This window comes from Megascapheus bottae, chromosome 16 (assembly GCF_031878675.1).
Source record: "Megascapheus bottae isolate mThoBot1 chromosome 16, mThoBot2.hap1, whole genome shotgun sequence".
In the NCBI taxonomy this organism is placed as follows: domain Eukaryota; kingdom Metazoa; phylum Chordata; class Mammalia; order Rodentia; family Geomyidae; genus Megascapheus; species Megascapheus bottae.
The window spans coordinates 4,620,458-4,637,784 of record NC_143524.1 but is presented as its reverse complement, the minus strand read 5'-3'; the positions used below and the strand labels follow the sequence as shown (position 1 = coordinate 4,637,784).

Sequence of the window (17,327 nt, the reverse complement as noted above, 5' to 3'; positions counted from 1 at the left end):
GGGAAGGAGAGCCTCGGGGGGCACGCGGTGCGGGGGGCTGCGCAGGGCCGGGGACGCGGATCCGCTCGGCCCCCCTCGCGCCCCCCCCCGCGGCCTCCGCGGCTCCCCGCAGGCCCCGCCCGCCGCGCCGCCCGAGGATTCCTGCCCTAATATGGAGCGGGATTCCCCGGCCCCGCCCCGCCCCCGGCTCTCCCGGAGGGGGAGGAGCGGCGAGGAGGGGGGAGGAGGGGGCGCTCGCCGCGGGACGGGGCGGGGGGGGCCAAGTGCGCCCAGACCCCGCCGTGCCGGGGTGGGGGTGGGGGGCTCTGCCTCAGTTTCTCCCCTGGGTGGCTGGGGCTTGATTGCTGGAGAGAGGAGCCGCGCCTGGGAGGAGGAGAGGTGGAGGGGACCCGACCCCCCTCTCGCTTCTCTCCCTGGAATGTGGGGGACCAGGGCTGGGTCCCCGGGGTGGGGGCCCCGCGGCCCCTTCCCCTTCCTCACGCCGGGCGCCCCGCACCCCGCACCCCGCACCCCGCACCCCGGCTGCGGCGGCTTCTAGAAGGCGCCGCCGGGCGGTGCGCTCCGCCCCCTCCGCAGCCTCCCCCCGCCCCCCGCGCCCCCCCTCGGGCTCGACGTCACGGGATGACGTCGGAAGCCGGGAGGGAGGCGGAGCCCCCAGCCGGAGCTCCCGCCGCAGCGCCCGCCCCGCCCCCCCGCGCCTCCGACTCGAGCCCCCCACGCCCGGCAGGAGCTATATAAGGCGGGCGAGCCGGGCGAGGGGGGCAGCGCAGCCGAGCGGAGCCCGGGAGGAGCGCGCAGCGCCGGCAGAGCGAGCCGCCCGCCAGCCCGCCAGCCAGCGAGCGCCGGGAGCCGAGGACGCGGACGCCGGGGCAGCCATGTACCGCTCCACCAAGGGCGCCTCCAAGGCGCGCCGCGACCAGATCAACGCGGAGATCCGGAGCCTCAAAGAGCTGCTGCCGCTGGCCGAGGCGGACAAGGTCCGCCTGTCCTACCTGCACATCATGAGCCTGGCCTGCATCTACACCCGCAAAGGCGTCTTCTTCGCCGGAGGTGAGCGAGCCGGGGCGCCGCGGGGAGCTCCGCGTGCCCGGGGCCGGGGAGAGGACGGGCTCGGGCGGCGGGAGGGCAGGCGGCGTGGTGCTCGGTGGAAGCCCGGGCAGCCGGGAGCGCTGTCCGCGGTGCTGGCCGGGGCCGGCGGAGCGCTGTCCGCGGTGCTGGCCGGAGCCGCCGCGGCCGAGGGCAGACGACTCCCGGGCCGGGGAGTTCCGGCAACAGGTCCGGTCCGGACCGCGGGCCGCGCGCCACAGGTGCCGGCACAGGCGGCTCCCCAGGGGCCGCCGCTTCTCCCCTCCCGCCTTCCCGTCTCAACCGCGACTCCGCGTCTTGTCGCCCCGCACAGGCGCTCCTCTGGCTGGCCCCACGGGACTCCTGTCAGCCCAGGAGCTGGAAGACATCGTGGCAGCCCTGCCGGGGTTTCTGCTGGTGTTCACCGCGGAGGGGAAGCTGCTCTACCTGTCCGAGAGCGTGAGCGAGCATCTGGGCCACTCCATGGTGAGCACTGCGGGTCCTCTCAGCTCAGGGTTGAGGGACAAATGGGGGCATAATGAGATGTCTACTCCTGAGAAACTAATAGTTGAGAGAGAGAGAGAGAGAGAGAGAGAGAGAGAGAGAGAGAGAGAGAGAGAGAGAGAGAGAGAGAGAGAGACTTGCTCTGGCTGTCCTCGCTAATGGTGATCTGCTTCCGTTCCTCCAGGTGGACCTGGTGGCCCAGGGGGACAGCATCTATGACATCATTGACCCTGCTGACCACCTAACCGTGCGCCAACAACTCTCCCTGCCCGCTGCTCTAGACACTGGTAAGAACGATCGTCTCTCGTCCTGATTCCAATCTCCTTCCTTTTCCGTGGCATCTGTCTCTTACCAGTTTCTTTTTCTTCACCCACCTAGATCGCCTCTTCCGGTGTCGTTTCAACACTTCCAAGTCCCTCCGGCGCCAGAGCGCAGGCAACAAACTGGTGCTTATTCGAGGCCGATTCCATGCACACCCACCGGGGGCCTACTGGGCAGGGAACCCCGTGTTTACAGCTTTCTGCGCCCCACTGGAGCCAAGACCCCGACCTGGCCCTGGCCCTGGGCCCGGCCCTGGCCCCGCCTCACTCTTCCTGGCCATGTTCCAGAGCCGGCATGCTAAGGACCTCGTCCTACTGGACATCTCTGAGAGGTAAGCCCAGAGGGCTGAAGTTCAGGAGGAAGGCAGGCCAGAGTTGAGAGACTGTAGCTTCTGGAGTCAGGCAGAAGGGGGCTTAGATGGGCAGAGGATCTGGGAGGGAGCAAGGTGCATGGCTTTTGAGCAAGGAAAACAGAAAGCTGACCTCACCCTTTCCACCTCCCCAGTGTCCTAATCTACCTGGGCTTTGAGCGCAGTGAACTGCTCTGTAAATCATGGTATGGACTGCTGCACCCTGAGGACCTGGCCCACGCTTCTGCTCAACACTACCGCCTGCGTGAGTGTCCAGAGAGGCTGCCATGAGACAGGAAGTTGAGGGAACAGAAGAGGGAGACCAGACCCAGAATGAGCTGGGGTCATGACCAATGTTGGGGAGATCCCAGAGGCCAGGGTATCCCTAGGGCGGATATCAGGAACACAACCTGAGTTGAGGTGGTCAAGGTGGGTTGAGGTCAAGGTGGGGAGCTCTGAGAGGTGCAGGTTAGGGTAGATAGAAGGAGAGGTGTCATTCATGGCTCCCTAAGCTCAGTGTAGAGGCGAGTATGGAGGGAGTTGAGGTGGTGCTGTCTGACAGTGATCCTAACCCTGCATCTCTTCATTCTTCTCAGTGGCTGAGAGTGGAGACATTCAGGCAGAGATGGTGGTGAGGCTGCAGGCCAAGTCTGGAGGCTGGGCCTGGATTTACTGTCTGTTATTCTCTGAAGGGCCAGAGGGCTCCATTACTGCCAACAACTACCCAATCAGGTGAGCTGCAAGGGTGCGGTCTGAGCGGAAGGGGTGTCGGCTGAAATCAGCAAGTCAGAGAACTGCTCTGAAAAAGGACATCCAACCCTGACCAGTTGCTTCTTCTCTCATTTCCAGTGATACAGAAGCCTGGAGTCTCCGGCAGCAGCTGAACTCTGAAGACACCCAGGCAGCTTATGTCCTGGGTACCCCAGCCATGGTGCCCTCATTCCCCGTGAACGTCCGTTCCCAAGAGCAGTGCTCAAACCCGCTCTTTACCCCAGCCTTGGGGGCTCCCAGAAGCACCAGTTTCTCCAGTGCTCCCAAGCTGGGTGGGGTCTCCACATCAGAGCTTCCCCAGCCTTCCAAAGAGATGGGCTTCCGTTACCTGCCATTTGCTGCCAGGCCCGAGCCCTCTCTGCAGGCAGACCTCAGCAAGGATCTTGTGTGTACCCCACCCTACACACCTCGCCAGCCGGGAGGCTGTGCCTTCCTCTTCAGCCTCCACGAGCCCTTCCAGACCCTTCTGCCCACCCCATCCAGCTCTCTTCAAGAACAGCTGACTCCAAACCCCGCGACCTTCTCGGATCAATTGACTCCGAGTAGTGCGACATTCCCGGATCCACTAACCAGCCCGCTGCAAGGCCAGCTGACTGAGACTGTGACCCGAAGCTACGAAGACCAGTTGACTCCGTGCACCTCTGCCTTCCCAGACCAGCTGCTTCCCAGCACTGCTTCCTTCCCAGAGCCTCTGGGGAGCCCTTCCCACGAGCAGCTGACTCCTCCCAGCACAGCTTTCCAAGCTCACCTAAGCAGCCCAGGCCAGACATTCCCAGAGCAACTGAGCCCCAATTCCGCCAAGACTTACTTCACCCAGGAGGGATGCAGTTTTCTCTATGAGAAGTTGCCCCCAAGTCCTAGCAGCCCTGGTAATGGGGACTGCACACTTCTGGCCCTTGCCCAGCTCCGGGGCCCCCTGTCAGTGGATGTTCCCCTGGTGCCTGAAGGTCTGCTCACACCCGAGGCCTCTCCGGTCAAGCAGAGTTTCTTCCACTACTCTGAGAAGGAACAAAATGAGATCGATCGCCTCATCCAGCAGATTAGCCAGTTGGCCCAGGGCATGGACAGGCCCTTCTCGGCTGAGGCTGGCACTGGGGGACAAGAGCCACTTGGAGGATTGGAGCCCCTGGACTCTAACCTGTCTCTTCCGGGGGCTGGCCCCCCTGTGCTCAGCCTGGACCTGAAACCCTGGAAATGCCAGGAGCTGGACTTCCTGGCTGACCCTGATACCATGTTCCTGGAAGAGACGCCCATAGAAGACATCTTCATGGATCTCTCTACTCCAGACCCCAATGGGGAATGGGGTTCAGGGGATCCAGAGGCAGAGGGCCCAGGAAGGGCCCCATCGCCTTGCACCAATCTGTCCTCAGAAGACCACGGCTTCCTGGAGGACTTGGCCACCTATGAAACCGCCTTTGAGACAGGTGTCTCAGCATTCCCCTACGATGGGTTTACTGATGAGTTGCATCAACTCCAAAGTCAAGTTCAAGACAGCTTCCATGATGGTGAGTCCAGACCCAGTGTCTCAGAACGCATGTCCCTGGCCTTCCATGAGATACCATGTGGTTTAGTGGGTCCGTTCTTTCTTTCTGTACCTCAGTGTTATTGTGGAGGTGACAATCACCTGTTGCTAAGGGTGACAGTGAGGATAAGGAAAATGAAAAGCTTGGGCTGGGAGTGTTAAAGAGTGATAGAGTACCTGCTTGGCCAAGTGCAAGGTCCTGAGTCCGAATGATACCACCAAAATGAAAAAAAAAACCTAATATGAGAGTTGTGGATCAGCAGAAATGACAGGCAAGGATGGCGATTGAAGTTTGTGCCTTAAAGTCTGTGAGAGGGCTGCCATGTAGCTCAGTGTAAAGGGCTGACTAACAAGTGCAGTGTCTGGGTTTGGTCCCTGGTACCATGAAAAAACTAACAAAATACAGCTTCAAAAAGTCTATGAGGGATCTAGATCAATCACCAGCATATTTTACAGATAAGGACAATCAAGGACCCAGAGTTAAAGAAATGTTCTTTGGATCTGACAAAAAAAAAAATATGGGGAAGTTGTCAGGTGCTGGTAGCTCACGCCTGTAATCCAGGCTACTCAGGAGGCTGAGATCTGAGGATTGTGATTCAAAGCCAGCCAGGGCAGAAGTCTGTGAGACTATCTCCAATGAACCAGCAAAGAACCAGAAGCAGAGGTGTGACTCAAGTGGCAGAACACCATCTTTGGACCAAAAGTTAGGGGAGATTGCCTGGCACAGTACTGGACCGAGTACTGGCATGAAATAAAACTTGGGAGAAGTTGATTGGAGATATGTCGTAGTATTCTTGTCCCCTACAGGTGATAGATGGGTGAGTCAAGAATTTGTAGACATCTAGGGAGAGAAAGAAAGAGCATGGGGCTTGGGCCCTAGCTTCACTGAAATAGTTCCCTCCTTTGGCCCTGTTCTCTCCAAAGCTATAGCCATGGCTCTCTTCCATCCATTCGCAGAGCCTCTGGCACCATTTGCCCCCTGGGTCAACATGTTTGAAGCCTAAACCCTATGCTAGCACAGTACCACACCCTAAGCCCAAAGACTGGCTCTCCTAAGAAGTCTAACTCCTCCTCTTCCTCTCTCTCTCTCTCTCTCTCTCTCTCTCTCTCTCTCTCTCTCTCTCTCTCTCTCTCTCTCTCTCTTCACAGATGGAAGTGGAGGGGAACCAACGTTTTGAATAAGTCTGTGACTTAACGTCGTCAAGTATGGCATATTGTCATCAAGACGTGGAGCTGCTCTCCACCCCCCCGGGACTGTTTGGGGGGATTCTGGGGGCCAGAGGGGGATATATCTGATTCTCCAGGCCCTGAAGGATTTTTGGGGAGGGGAGGTGGGAGGGTCAGGGAGGGGAGCTTCTTTTTAAATAAGGGACTTTGAGCGATCCCAGTTCCCATTTCAATCTGTATTCACTCGTAGTGAGCTTTCTTGAATGAATCTCATGCGGAGAATGGGGGAGTCTCTTTCCCCCATCCGCGCTGCCCCATGGGCCTGGGCCAGTTCTCCACTCCTAGAGGCCTAAGCACCTCTAGATCTTGGTGGGGGAAAGGCAGGGCCAACCCCAAGCCAGCCTGTGCCCTGAGGGGCTCGTGACACCCACGTAGAATTCTCTACACTCCAGTAACGGGATTTCAATTCCGATGGACTCTGCCGCCCTGGCGGCCCTTCCTGAGACTTTTGCGCCCCGCGCCTGGGGTGGGGGGCGTGAAGAGACGCTTCGTTCCTTTCCGATGGAGGAAGGCAGATCTGCCGCCACACTCGAGTACAAGCACTTGTGCTCGTACCTGGTGCGGGAAGCCTCTGGCTGCCAGACCGCCCGGGCGAGCCCTGGATGGCCGCCTGCTGGTGCTGCCCTGGACAGCAGCCTCGTGGTTCCGCGGTGACTTTGTAGCCAACTTTATAATAAAGTCCAGTTTGCCTTTTTGGTACCTCTGGTGTCCTGAACTGCCGTGGAAAGGCAAAAAAGGGAAGTGAAGGTGTGGTGACCCAGATAGCAGCCTGGAGGCAGCAGGCAAAGACTGGAGCTGCTTTGGGCCCCTCATTTCTTCCCTTCCATCTACTCTGCACTTGCAGGGCATGCTGGTTGCTGAGAGCCAGGCTGAAGCTATGCCACGCCTTGTCCTCAGGGGACTTGGGGTCCAGTTCTAGATGGGCCCCCCCACCCAGGCTGATAGTGCTCACAACGTGGGAGAGGGCAGAGGGTCTGGACATAAATGTGAAGCACTGGTCCTGGGAGACATCAGTTGGCTTGTGGGGCCCTGGGTCTTTGCATCAAAAGGAAAAGTCTCTGTTATCCGTGCATAGTGCACTTAGATAACAAATATATTAGTCACTGCAATAAAGGTGGTTTGGGGCTGGGAGTTTGGCCTAGTGATAGAGTGCTTGCCTGGCATGCATGAAGATACAAGTTCAATTCCTTGGTACCACATACGTAGAAAAAAAAAAGCTAGAAATGGTGCTGTCACTCAAGTGGTAGAGTTCTAGCCTTGCGAAAGTCCAAGGAGAGTGCTCAGACCCTGAGTTCAAGCCCCAGGACTGGCAAAAAAAAGGCTGGTTTCACTAAAGAAGAAAAAGAGGATTATGACGGGCTCATGCCTGTAATGGCAGCTTCTCAGAGGGCTGACAGTAAGGCTTGTGGTTTCACGTCATTCGAGCAGGCCCAGCAAAAGCTGGAGGTAGAACTATGGTTCAAGTGGTAGGATGCTAACCTTGAGCAAAAATGCTAAGTAAGAATGTAAGACTCTAAGTTCAAGCCCCTCTGCCAAGATACACACACACACACACACACACACACCAGGATCACACACAAAGTGTGTTTCCATTTGCCCACTCCTAAAGCCACTGAGCCACCATCTAAAATCATCCCATCTCAGATTCCCCAAGATGTGCATGTGTGGGCTGCAGCCAGGGCCTGTCTCCTGAAGTGCGGGTAAGGAATTCTCCTCCTTTGGCATCTCCAGGGCTATAAAGTGATGTTGTGCCAAATTCTAGATCAGGAGAACATTTATAGGCCAAGTGGCTCGTGCCTGTAATCCCGACTACTTAGAAGGTAATGAGCTCAAAGCCAGCCCAAGAAAAAAGTTAGCAAGTCACCATATCAATAAGAGAGTGTGCTTCAGTGATGCAGAAGGTTGTTAGGATCTTAACCCTAGGAAAAAATAGAAGATCTTACCTACAATTAAGTCAGAAAACAAAACTGAGGACATGGCTCAAGTGGCAATCAAGCAATAAAGCTGTAAGCCTAGCTACTAAGGAGGCTGAGATTTGATCGCGGTTCAAAGCCACCCTGGCCACTAAGGTCCATGAGACTCTGATCTCCAATTAACTACTAGAAAACCGGAAGTGTTGCTTGGCTCAAGGGGTAGAGTGGTAGCCTTGAGCGGAAGAACTAGGGACAATGCTCAGGCCCAGAGTTCAAGTCCCACAACTGACAAAAAATCGGTTAGAAGTGGTGCTGTGGCTCAAATGGTAGAGTGCTAGCCTCGAGGAAAGCCCAAGGACAGTGCTCAGGCCCTGAGTGCAAGTTCCATGACCCATTAAAAAAAAACCTGAAGGGGAGCTATGCTTCAAACGATAGTGTGCTAGCCTTGGGCAAAATGAAGCTCAGATCAGCACCCATGCCCTGAGTTCAAGCCCCAGGACCAGCACACACACACACACACACACACACACACACACACACACACACACACACACACGGAGGCAGAACTACTCCTTCCTTTTTTGTAGTACAGGGGTTAAACTCAGGTCCACACACTTGCTAGGTGCTCTACCACCTAAGCTGTGCCCGCAGCATTTTTTCCATTTGTTATTTCCAACATACTGTCTGACCTTATGGATTTATATCCCAGTCAGGCCTGGGCCGTGATTCTCCTGTTTATGCTTCCCTATGTAGTAGGTCCTGACACATAGAAAGCACAGAAAATAATTTTGCTAAAAAGACTATTTCTGATCTGTCCTAGAATTTAAGTAAAAGTCTAACAGTCTTTATCATAGAAATATGTTGCAGAATTCTCCAGAGAGCAAAGAATTGTAACTTAAAAAAAAAAACCAAACCAAACCTTGGTACTGGGTTTGAATCCAGAACCTTAAGCTCTCATTTGACTTTTTCACTGAAGGCTGGTGCTCTGCCACTTGAGCCATCACTCCATTTCTGGTTTTGTGGTCATTAATTGGAGATAAGAATGTTGTGGAGACTTCTGGCTGGCTTTGCACTGCGATCTTCAGATCCCAGCATTCTGAGTAGCTAGGATGACAGGCGTGAGCCACCCCAGCCAGCAAATGTTTAGTTTTGAAACACAAGACACAGAGGAGTCCTAGGTGAAAACAGATCTGGCTATCAAAAACAAGGAGAGTCAGGAGGAGTTACTACAGCAAAGAGAAATAAAGAAGCCCCCAGGGGAAGCAGAGAAAGGATGCAGGTTAATGAGGAAGTTTGAATAAAGTTAGCACTTTCGTGAATGAAGCTGCATCCGCTTGGGCTCACTCGTGTGAGAAAGTACCTATTCAGATATTAATAAAACAATGGCATCAGGATGCAGAGTATATGGGAACTCTGTCCTCCCATCACAGCTCCAAATCTACTTGAAACAGAACATTTCCTTAAAAAATGAACATAAACTATAAGAAATACAAATGCTGTGAGCGTTGCCCCCTCCCATCAGGTGGTGGGGAAAGCCTGACATTCACAGAGGGGAAGAGGGGGAATTTAAGGCAAAAGGCGCCACCTGCTGGAAGAAGTGCATGTTTCTGTTCATCACCGGGGATTTTTGTGCCTGTGGCTCAGTCAGTATTTTAGAACAAATGGGGAAAGTGAGGCCCAAAGAGAGGAAAGTATTCCCAGAGTGACTGGAGAAGCCATATATGACCCTGAAGCTATGCACAGGAAGGGCCTCAAGTTAAAGCGGTCGGAGCAAGCTCTTTTCTCATGTGATAAATGATACCAGTAGGTTCCAGGAACTGTCCTCGGGGCTGGGGGAAAAACAAACAAAAAAATGGAACAAGATCTCTGGGCTCTCCAGGCACCCGTAATCCTAACTCCTTGACAGGCTGAGATCCAGGGAATCGTGGTTTAAAGCCAGCCTGGGTAGGATAGTTGAGACTCTCATCTCCAAAATAGTCAGCAAAAAATAGTCAGCAAAAAAAGTGGGTCAGGAAATAGGGTTGAAGTGGCAGAGCACTGGCCAAGCAAGCAAGTCAAGGAAGTGTTAGCCATGAGTTCAAACCCCAGTACTGGCAGAAGAAAATTCCTAGACTCCTATAACTTGTATGCTGGTTGTAGAAAGATACAACAGAAGGTAAAACTAGGTATTAAAGAAGCGTGCTGGGGCCGGGAGTTTGGCCTAGTGGTTAAAGTGTTTGCCTAGCATGCATGAAGACCCGGGTTCGATTCCTCAGTACCACATACATAGAAAAAAAAGCCAGAAGTGGTGCTGAGGCTCAAGTGGTAGAGCTCTAGCCTTGAGAAAGTCCAAGGACAGTGCTCAGGCCCTGAGCTCAAGCCCAGGACTGGCAAAAAAAAAAAAAAAAGAAGCGTGCTAGCCAAGCACGGATGGCTCATGGCTATAGTCCTGGCTATTCAGGAGACTGAGGTCTGAGGATCTTGATTTGAAGACAGCTGGGCAAAAAGTCCACAAGACTGAACCAGCAAAAATCTAAAAATTAAAAAAAATTAACAAGCAAAAAGCCAAAAGTGGAACTAGAGCTCCAGTGATAATATGCTGGCTGCTTGAGTGAAAAAAAAAGTAAGCAAGAGCACAGGCCCTGAATTCAAGCCCCACAATCGGCCCAAAAAGAGACAGAAGAAAGAGCTCTCCAGGCTGGAGGTGTTAGGCCTCACGTGGTAAGAGAGCCTGTTGGGCAACTCCAAGGCCCTGAGCTCAAACTCCAGTATCACCACACAAAAAGAGGAACATGCAGTTAGAACAATAGTGTTGTGGGAGGTACTGAGTTCAGATTGAGAGTGAGGTGTCAGAAAGCTTGTAAGGTGGCAATACTGAGCGTAGATTTGAAAAGACAAGCCTTCAAGCCAAAATGAGCAAGTGTAGCGGGCTCATATCTGTCATCCTAGCTACTAAGGATGATCTTGGTTCAAATCCAGCCTTGGAAAAAAGTTGGAAACCCCGTATCAGCCAATATAAAGCTGAGTACCACAGAGTACATCTGTCAGCTCAGATACCTAAAAAGCCTGGATAGCATCATGGTCTAGGCCTGTCCACACAAAATGTTAGATCTTATTCTAAAAGTAATCAAAGTTACTGGGCACAGGTGGCTCATGCCTGTAATCCTAACTACTCAGGAGTCTGAGATCTGAGGGTCAAGGTTCAAAGCCAGCTCTGGAAGGAGAAAGCTTCTGAGATTCTCCTCTAATTAACCACCAGAAGGTTAAAAGGCAAGTGGCAGAGTGCTAGCCTTGAGCGAAAAAGCTCAAGAAAAGCTCCTAGGCCTTGAGTTCAAGTCCCTGGACCAGCATGAAAAAGTACAATGAAAATTACAAAAGCAAAAAGGATTTGGGGTGTGGCTTCATAAAGCAAAACTGAGTCCAACTTTAGTACCACCAATAAAATTGGTCTAGAAAAATAATAGAAAATATTGTAAGTAGTTACCAACATCTAAGCAGGCTACAATAGTACAGGAAGTGGCCCTGTGGCTCAAATGATAAGAGTGCAATACTTGAGCTGAAGAGCTCAGGGACAGCACCCAGGCCTGGAGTTCAAGCCCTATGACCAACAAAAAGAAAAAAAAGTGTACAATAGTACCTAAAGTATGAGCTGTTTTTTCTTTTTCTTTTGCCAGTCCTGGGGCTTGAAACCAGAGCCTGAGCACTGTCCTTGGGCTTTCTAAAGGCTAGAGTTCTACCACTTGAGCCACAGCAGCACTTCTGGCTTTTTTTTCTATGTATGTGGTATTGAGGAATCAAACCTGCGTCTTTGTGCATGCTAGGAAAGCACTCTACCACTAGGCCAAACTCGCAGCTTTTTTTTTTTTTTTAATTGGTATTGATCTCAGGGCCAGCATGCTACCCCTTCACACCTTTTCATTCAAGAGTATTGCTCTACCACTAAAGCCACAACTCCATTTCTGGTTTTTTGATGGTTCATTGGTGGTAAGTCTCAGGGACTGTTTTGCCTAAGCCAGCACCAAATCACAACCCTCATAGCTCAACCTCCTGAGTAACTAGGATTACACGAGTGAGCCCTAGCACCTACCTTTATTTATTTATTTATTTTGCAAGTCCTTGGCACAAGGCTTAGTCTCCACTACCTCTGGTGCCATCTCAGAACCCATGTGTTCCGTATGGCTGGTTCCAGAAGCGTTCCCAGTGTGGAGAAGGGAGAGGGAAGGGTGTAAGGTCACAGGCGTTTCAGCCTCATGCACAGTTTATACCGGTCTTGAGGAAAAGAGCGGGTTGTTATGAAGTGAGACTGTCCTCAGCTCAGCCTCTTCCATGTGTAATCACAACCCTTTCTGTGTGTCTGGTTGTGATCCAGCCACGGGACCCACACCAGACACAGCACCATGCTGCTTGCGCTTTTCAGCCACCAGAATCACAAGCCAAGTACACAAGCCAAGTACAAGTGTTTTATTATAGCCGCACACAGCTGTCAGAGCCTCAGTTTACCTGTCTGGGGAGCAGGATGAAGATCCCTCTCTACCTAGCATCTGTCTAGGTTGATTACAACCAGTGCTGGTTGCCTCCCACGGTCTCAAGGCAGACTGAGAGTGGGTCATAAAGGAGCTGTATTTGGGCTCCATCCCTCAATACGGTCATATGCATATGAAAAGTATCAATCACACACGAGCATGGTCTCCCTTCCCTCAGGGAAGGCCCCTTTCAAAACCCAGGAGAATGGAGGGCTGGGGTCACTTCTTGGCAGCTTCTTCCTGGGCTGCCAAATCTGCCTCTTTCTGAGCCTCCAGGAATGCAGCTCGCTCCTTCTGGAAACTTGCCAGCTCTTCTGCACTGAGGCTGAGGATGGAAGGAGACAGATGGCTAGTGAGTGGCCAGTGGCGGCAGCTCTCACAAAGGCCCCAGAGACCAACCCCCCGGCTTCATTCCTCCCCCTAGACTTCCCGGACTCCACACCTTAGTTCTGCCAGGATTGCCACCACAATCCTCACTGCCCTCTACCCTCCCCTTTTTTGTTTTATTTTTATTGTTACGATAAAGGCAGTATGTCCTCCACCTTGAATTTCCACCCCCCCTCTTTGTTTTTTGCCAGTCTTGGGGCTTGAACTCAGGGCCTGTGCACTGTCCCTGTTTTTTGTTTTTTATTTTCCCCTCAAAGCTAGTACTCTACCATTTGAGCTACAGTACCAGTTCCAGCTTTTTTCTGTGTATGTGGTACCAAAGAATGTATGGGGCTTCATGCATGCTAGGCAAGCACTCTACCACTAGGCCATGCTCTCAGCCCTTAATCCCCTTTTAAAAGCCCAATGTGGGCCGGGAGTTTGGCCTAGTGATAGAGTGCTTGCCTAGCATGCATGAAGACCCAGGTTCAATTCCTCGGTACCACATACATAGAAAAAAGCCAGAAATGGTGCTGTGGCTCAAGTGGTAGAGCTCTGGCCTTGAGAAAGTCCAAGGACAGTGCCCAGGCCCTGAGTTCAAGGCCCAAGACTGGAAAAAAAAAAAAAAAAGCCCAATGCATCCTGTGAGGCCTTGTCCAGATGAACTCTGTACCACAAACATTCTGTACAATGAAGTCACAGGGCTGGGTGGAGATGCTGTCCCAGAGCAGAACCCCATCCCCCTCATCTCTGTGCACCCCATAAAAAGAAAGATTTGAGGAAGGTTAAGTTCAGGACTGCTCTAGGTTTCACCTCCACTCAATCTGGGAAACCATCAACTGACAGCCTTGGCATGAGGCGTGGCACAAGTAGCAAGGGGCCAGTAGAGGCTATCCCTGTCCCTATTGGTGTCTGGATCAAACTTCCCCACTAACACCTTACTGGCTTTGGGATCGAGCCTAAAAGGTGCTTCCTGATTGGTCTCCCCCTTGTACAACTCTGCCTCTAGGACTAGAGTCTCCAAGAACAGTGGCTTCTGCTTCTTGTTAGCACCTCTCATCCTTCACTGAGCTATTTCTATCTCTTGGGACATTTCCCCTCATTCTCTGCTCTGCTTTCCCAGGGTTCTGCTTAAATGTTATTCCCCTAGACACCTCTTAGCGACACACCATGCAGAAGCAGGATCCTCCCTCTTTGCCTTTGTGACACCCGTTGGCTATCTGGGCTCTATTTATGGATCTGCTTCTATTTCTAGACTAGGAGTCCCAGCACAGTAGGATAAGCGTGAGCTCATGCGTAGCTCTATCCAATTCTTAAACAATGTTAGATACATAAGAGATGCTTAGGAAGTATATTCACAATGCACGAACGAGGCCTCCACCCACAGTCCATCCCCAAGACTCCAACATCCTTAGACTAGAAGCTGCCCCAAGTGGAAGCTTTCTGAGCCTTCTCTTCAAACTGCCCCTCCCATGACACTCACTCCTTTACGACTCGGATGCCCAGGGAACGGGCAGAGCCAATGATGGAACGGACAACAGAAGACAGAGGGACATCCTGCAGGGCAAAGGCGTCATCTTGTGCCTTGACACGGGCAATCTCATATATGTGCTTCAGTGACACCAGTCCAGCCACCTCTTTTCCTAGGGAGGGACAAGTTGTTTGTCAAGAGTCATTACTTCCTCCACAAATTCTAGAATCTCAGGAGACCGTCTTGCCCTGACCTGTTTCCCGGGCCCCTTTCTCAATCCCAGCAGCTGCCTTCAAGAAGTAGGAAACGGTGGGTTGTCCAATCTTGATTTCAAATGTCCTGTCAGGCTTAACCAAAAAACAAAACAAAACAAAATGTAAGAATCCCGTGCCATGCAAACTCCTACTATCTGTTCCCCTTCCTCTCAATTTACTTTCCTATGGTGTCCCTAACAGTCCACAAAACCATATGGAAAAACGAACCTGTAGCAAACACCCCAGTCACCTCTATTCAGGTCTAACTCTGTTCTGAGTGACCCAGTAAAATGGAGGGGCAATGGGAAGAAATGAGCTATAGCAAAACCAGAAAGCTTCAGGGGAAAAAAATATGGTTTAGACTTCACTGTGTCTGTGGGGAAGCTGATGTCCAGTAATAGAGATTTGCACCCAGGGCCACGTTAAAATAAACTATTTTTTCTCCAGTACTGGAGCTTGAATTCGGGGCCTGGGTGCTGTCTCTTAGCTCATTTTCTACCAGGCTGGTGCTCCAGCACGCGAGCCACACCTCCTCTTCTAGCTTCCTGCAGGTTCGTTGGAGATGGGATCCCCGCATACTTGAATGCCCAGGCTGGTTTCCAGCTGTGATCCTCCACTCTCTCCCTTCTGAGTAACGGGGATCCCCCGCTAGAACAGGGAAACTGAGACGGCACCTTCACAAAAATCTTCGTGGGCAGAGGCACGCCTACTTTGATGTCCTTCGTCTTCTCGTTAAACTCCTTGCAAAACTGGCTGATGGAAACACCTCGCTGGGAGAGAAGCATCGCGGGTCAGGAGCGGGGCGGCGGGCGGCGGGGCGGCGGGGCGGCGGGGCGGCGGGGCGGCGGGGCGCCCCGATCTCCCGGGGCTGCCTGCCGACTTCTTCCCACCCGGCACCGCTCCACCCGCGGGGCGGTCCGCACGCACGGGCGCCCAGCCGGCGCTGGGGAAGCCGAGGCTCGGGGAGCCCGCGAGGGCGGGCAGCAGAGCCGGGCCTCGAGCCCGGGCTTCCCGGGTGAGCAAGCGCGCGCCCCCCCGCCCCCCCCCCCGCGCCCGCCCGCCGCCGCCCCCCGCGCCCCCCGCAATCCCCGCCGCGCCCCCCGCCCCCCCCCCCGCGCTCCCCGCGCCCGCCCCCGCCGCACCTGACCCAACATGGGCCCCAGCGGGGGCCCGGGCATAGCCTGGCCAGCCCGCACGATGGTCCGGATCACCCCACCAGGCTCCGGCTTCTTGACGGCCCGCGTGACCCTGCTGAGCTTGGACATGACACGCGCCTTTCGGGCTCAGTTCACCTCAGGACTACAAGAGCGACGCTCCGGACGCCGCCATCTTGGGTCAGAGGTCAACGGTCCTCACGTTAGGGCCACAAAGGGCAGCCTTGTTTCGGTCCTTACTGCTCCGCAAGTAGTGAGCCAAGGATACCTATAGAAAAACCTTCATTTTAATTCTTAACACTTATCCTCTGCAGATAGTGAAAGAATCGGAACGGCTTCTGTGCATGCAATTGCCCAGGAATGTGCACAGGCACTTTCTTAGACAGCCCAATGGAAGCGGGACCCTGACCCGCGCACAGTGTTGTGGGTATGGTAGTTTCAGACCCCTCCTGCAGGTTCTGTTGTGCCAAGGCGCTAGGGTGTCATCTATTGGACATAGTGAGAATCTAAGGTTTGAAATGAACTCAGCGGGATTGAGACTTTTTTTTTCTTTTTCTTCTTCTCCCGAGTCCTTGTCTCCTCGCCTATTGCTGAATAGGTACAAGTAAATATATTGGAAGCAAACTGCCAGATTGCTGGCTGTGAACTTGATCCAGCTACTTCGCTTCTTTTCTGTTCCAGGGTGATGGGAATTGTACTATGTGGGCTGGTGCGGGGGCTTGAATTCAGTGCCATGGCTTTTTCCACTCAGGGTTGGCATTCTACCACTTGATCCACAGCTCCATTTACAGTTTTTGGGTTTGTTTGTTTGTTTTGTGGGTCATGGGGCTTGAACTCTGGCCTGGACACTGTCCCTGAGCTCTTCAGCTCAAGGCTGCCACCCTACCCTCGAGCCAAGCCTCACTTCCCTTTTCTAGGGGTTAATTGGAGATAAGAGTTTCAGGTCCTTTTGTGCCCGGGCTGGCTTTGAATCTTGATCCTCACATCTCAGCCTCCTGAGTAGCTAGGATTACAGGCGTGAGCCACCTCACCTGGCTTCCATTTACAGTTTTTATTGTTGATTAATTGGAGATGAACGAGACTTTTCTACTCAGGCCGGATTCCAGCTGAGATCCTCAGATCTCAGCCTCCTGAGTAGCTATGATTACACATGTGAGCCACTAGTGTCCAGCTATGAGTATGATTTTTGAATATAATTATTACTTAACATGTGAAAGAGTTTGATCCCAAAGACATACTAGTGGGACTAAGAGGGTATCAACTTAATGTGACCATGATGTCAGGTGTGGGTTTACTAGGTTATGTGAGCATGAGTGTACCACTATGGGAAGGGACTCTCCAGCCCATCTAGCTGACATCTGACTGCCACCTCATGAGGGACCCCAGTGGAGAATCACCTAGCTAAGAATCTCCTGTTTCTGGGGCCGGCAATGTGGCTTAGTGGTAGAGTGCTTGCCTAGCATGCATGAAGCACTGGGTTTGATTCCTCAGTACTACATATACAGAAAAAGCCAGAAGTGATGTTGTGGCTCAAATGGTAGAGTACTAGCCTTGAGCAAAAGAAGCTCAGGGACAGTGCCTAGGCCCTGAGTTCAATTCCCAGAACTAGCAAAAAAAAAAAAAAAAGAATCTCTTGTTTCTGACCCTCAAAACAGAGTGAGATATTAAATGTTTTTTGTCTAAGTGGCTAAGCTTTAGGGTAGTTTGTTATAAGGTAATTTGCTAATATAGCTAGATACTGAAAAGAACTTTTTCTTAGTACCTGCTGTAGACCAGCCAGATGAAGGTGTCTCTGAGGGAAGACAGATTGAAGAACACACATGCAAACACATATGCGTGCACACACGTACCCACACACCTTACAGAAAGCTGGGAGCAGGTGAACTATCAGCACTGACAGTAGAGGGT

General features: G+C 52.9%; 2 protein-coding genes across 3 annotated transcripts; one reads left to right on the top strand and one right to left on the bottom strand.

Moving 5' to 3' along the window:
• The first annotated feature begins 829 nt into the window (after positions 1-829).
• Positions 830-5,828, top strand: Npas4 (neuronal PAS domain protein 4). Of its 2 annotated transcripts, XM_090348664.1 has the most exons (8): positions 830-1,050; positions 1,400-1,551; positions 1,754-1,856; positions 1,948-2,221; positions 2,395-2,504; positions 2,836-2,971; positions 3,089-4,515; positions 5,682-5,828. In XM_090348664.1, the coding sequence occupies exons 1-8, from the start codon at positions 876-878 to the stop codon at positions 5,708-5,710; spliced, it is 2,406 nt and encodes an 801-aa protein (XP_090204790.1). In that variant the 5' UTR covers positions 830-875; the 3' UTR covers positions 5,711-5,828. The 2 variants fall into 2 exon arrangements, with proteins under 2 accessions (XP_090204790.1, XP_090204791.1); XM_090348665.1 differs by lacking the exons at positions 830-1,050; positions 1,400-1,551; positions 1,754-1,856; positions 2,395-2,504 and having other exon boundaries at positions 1,954-2,221.
• A 6,269-nt stretch (positions 5,829-12,097) lies between these two features.
• Mrpl11 (mitochondrial ribosomal protein L11) lies at positions 12,098-15,625 on the bottom strand. Its single transcript, XM_090348663.1, has 5 exons — positions 15,408-15,625; positions 14,940-15,035; positions 14,265-14,358; positions 14,024-14,183; positions 12,098-12,499 (listed from the first exon to the last, which is right to left on the bottom strand). Exons 1-5 carry the CDS (start codon positions 15,528-15,530, stop codon positions 12,394-12,396), a joined length of 579 nt encoding a protein of 192 aa, XP_090204789.1. The 5' UTR covers positions 15,531-15,625; the 3' UTR covers positions 12,098-12,393.
• Positions 15,626-17,327: the final 1,702 nt, after the last annotated feature.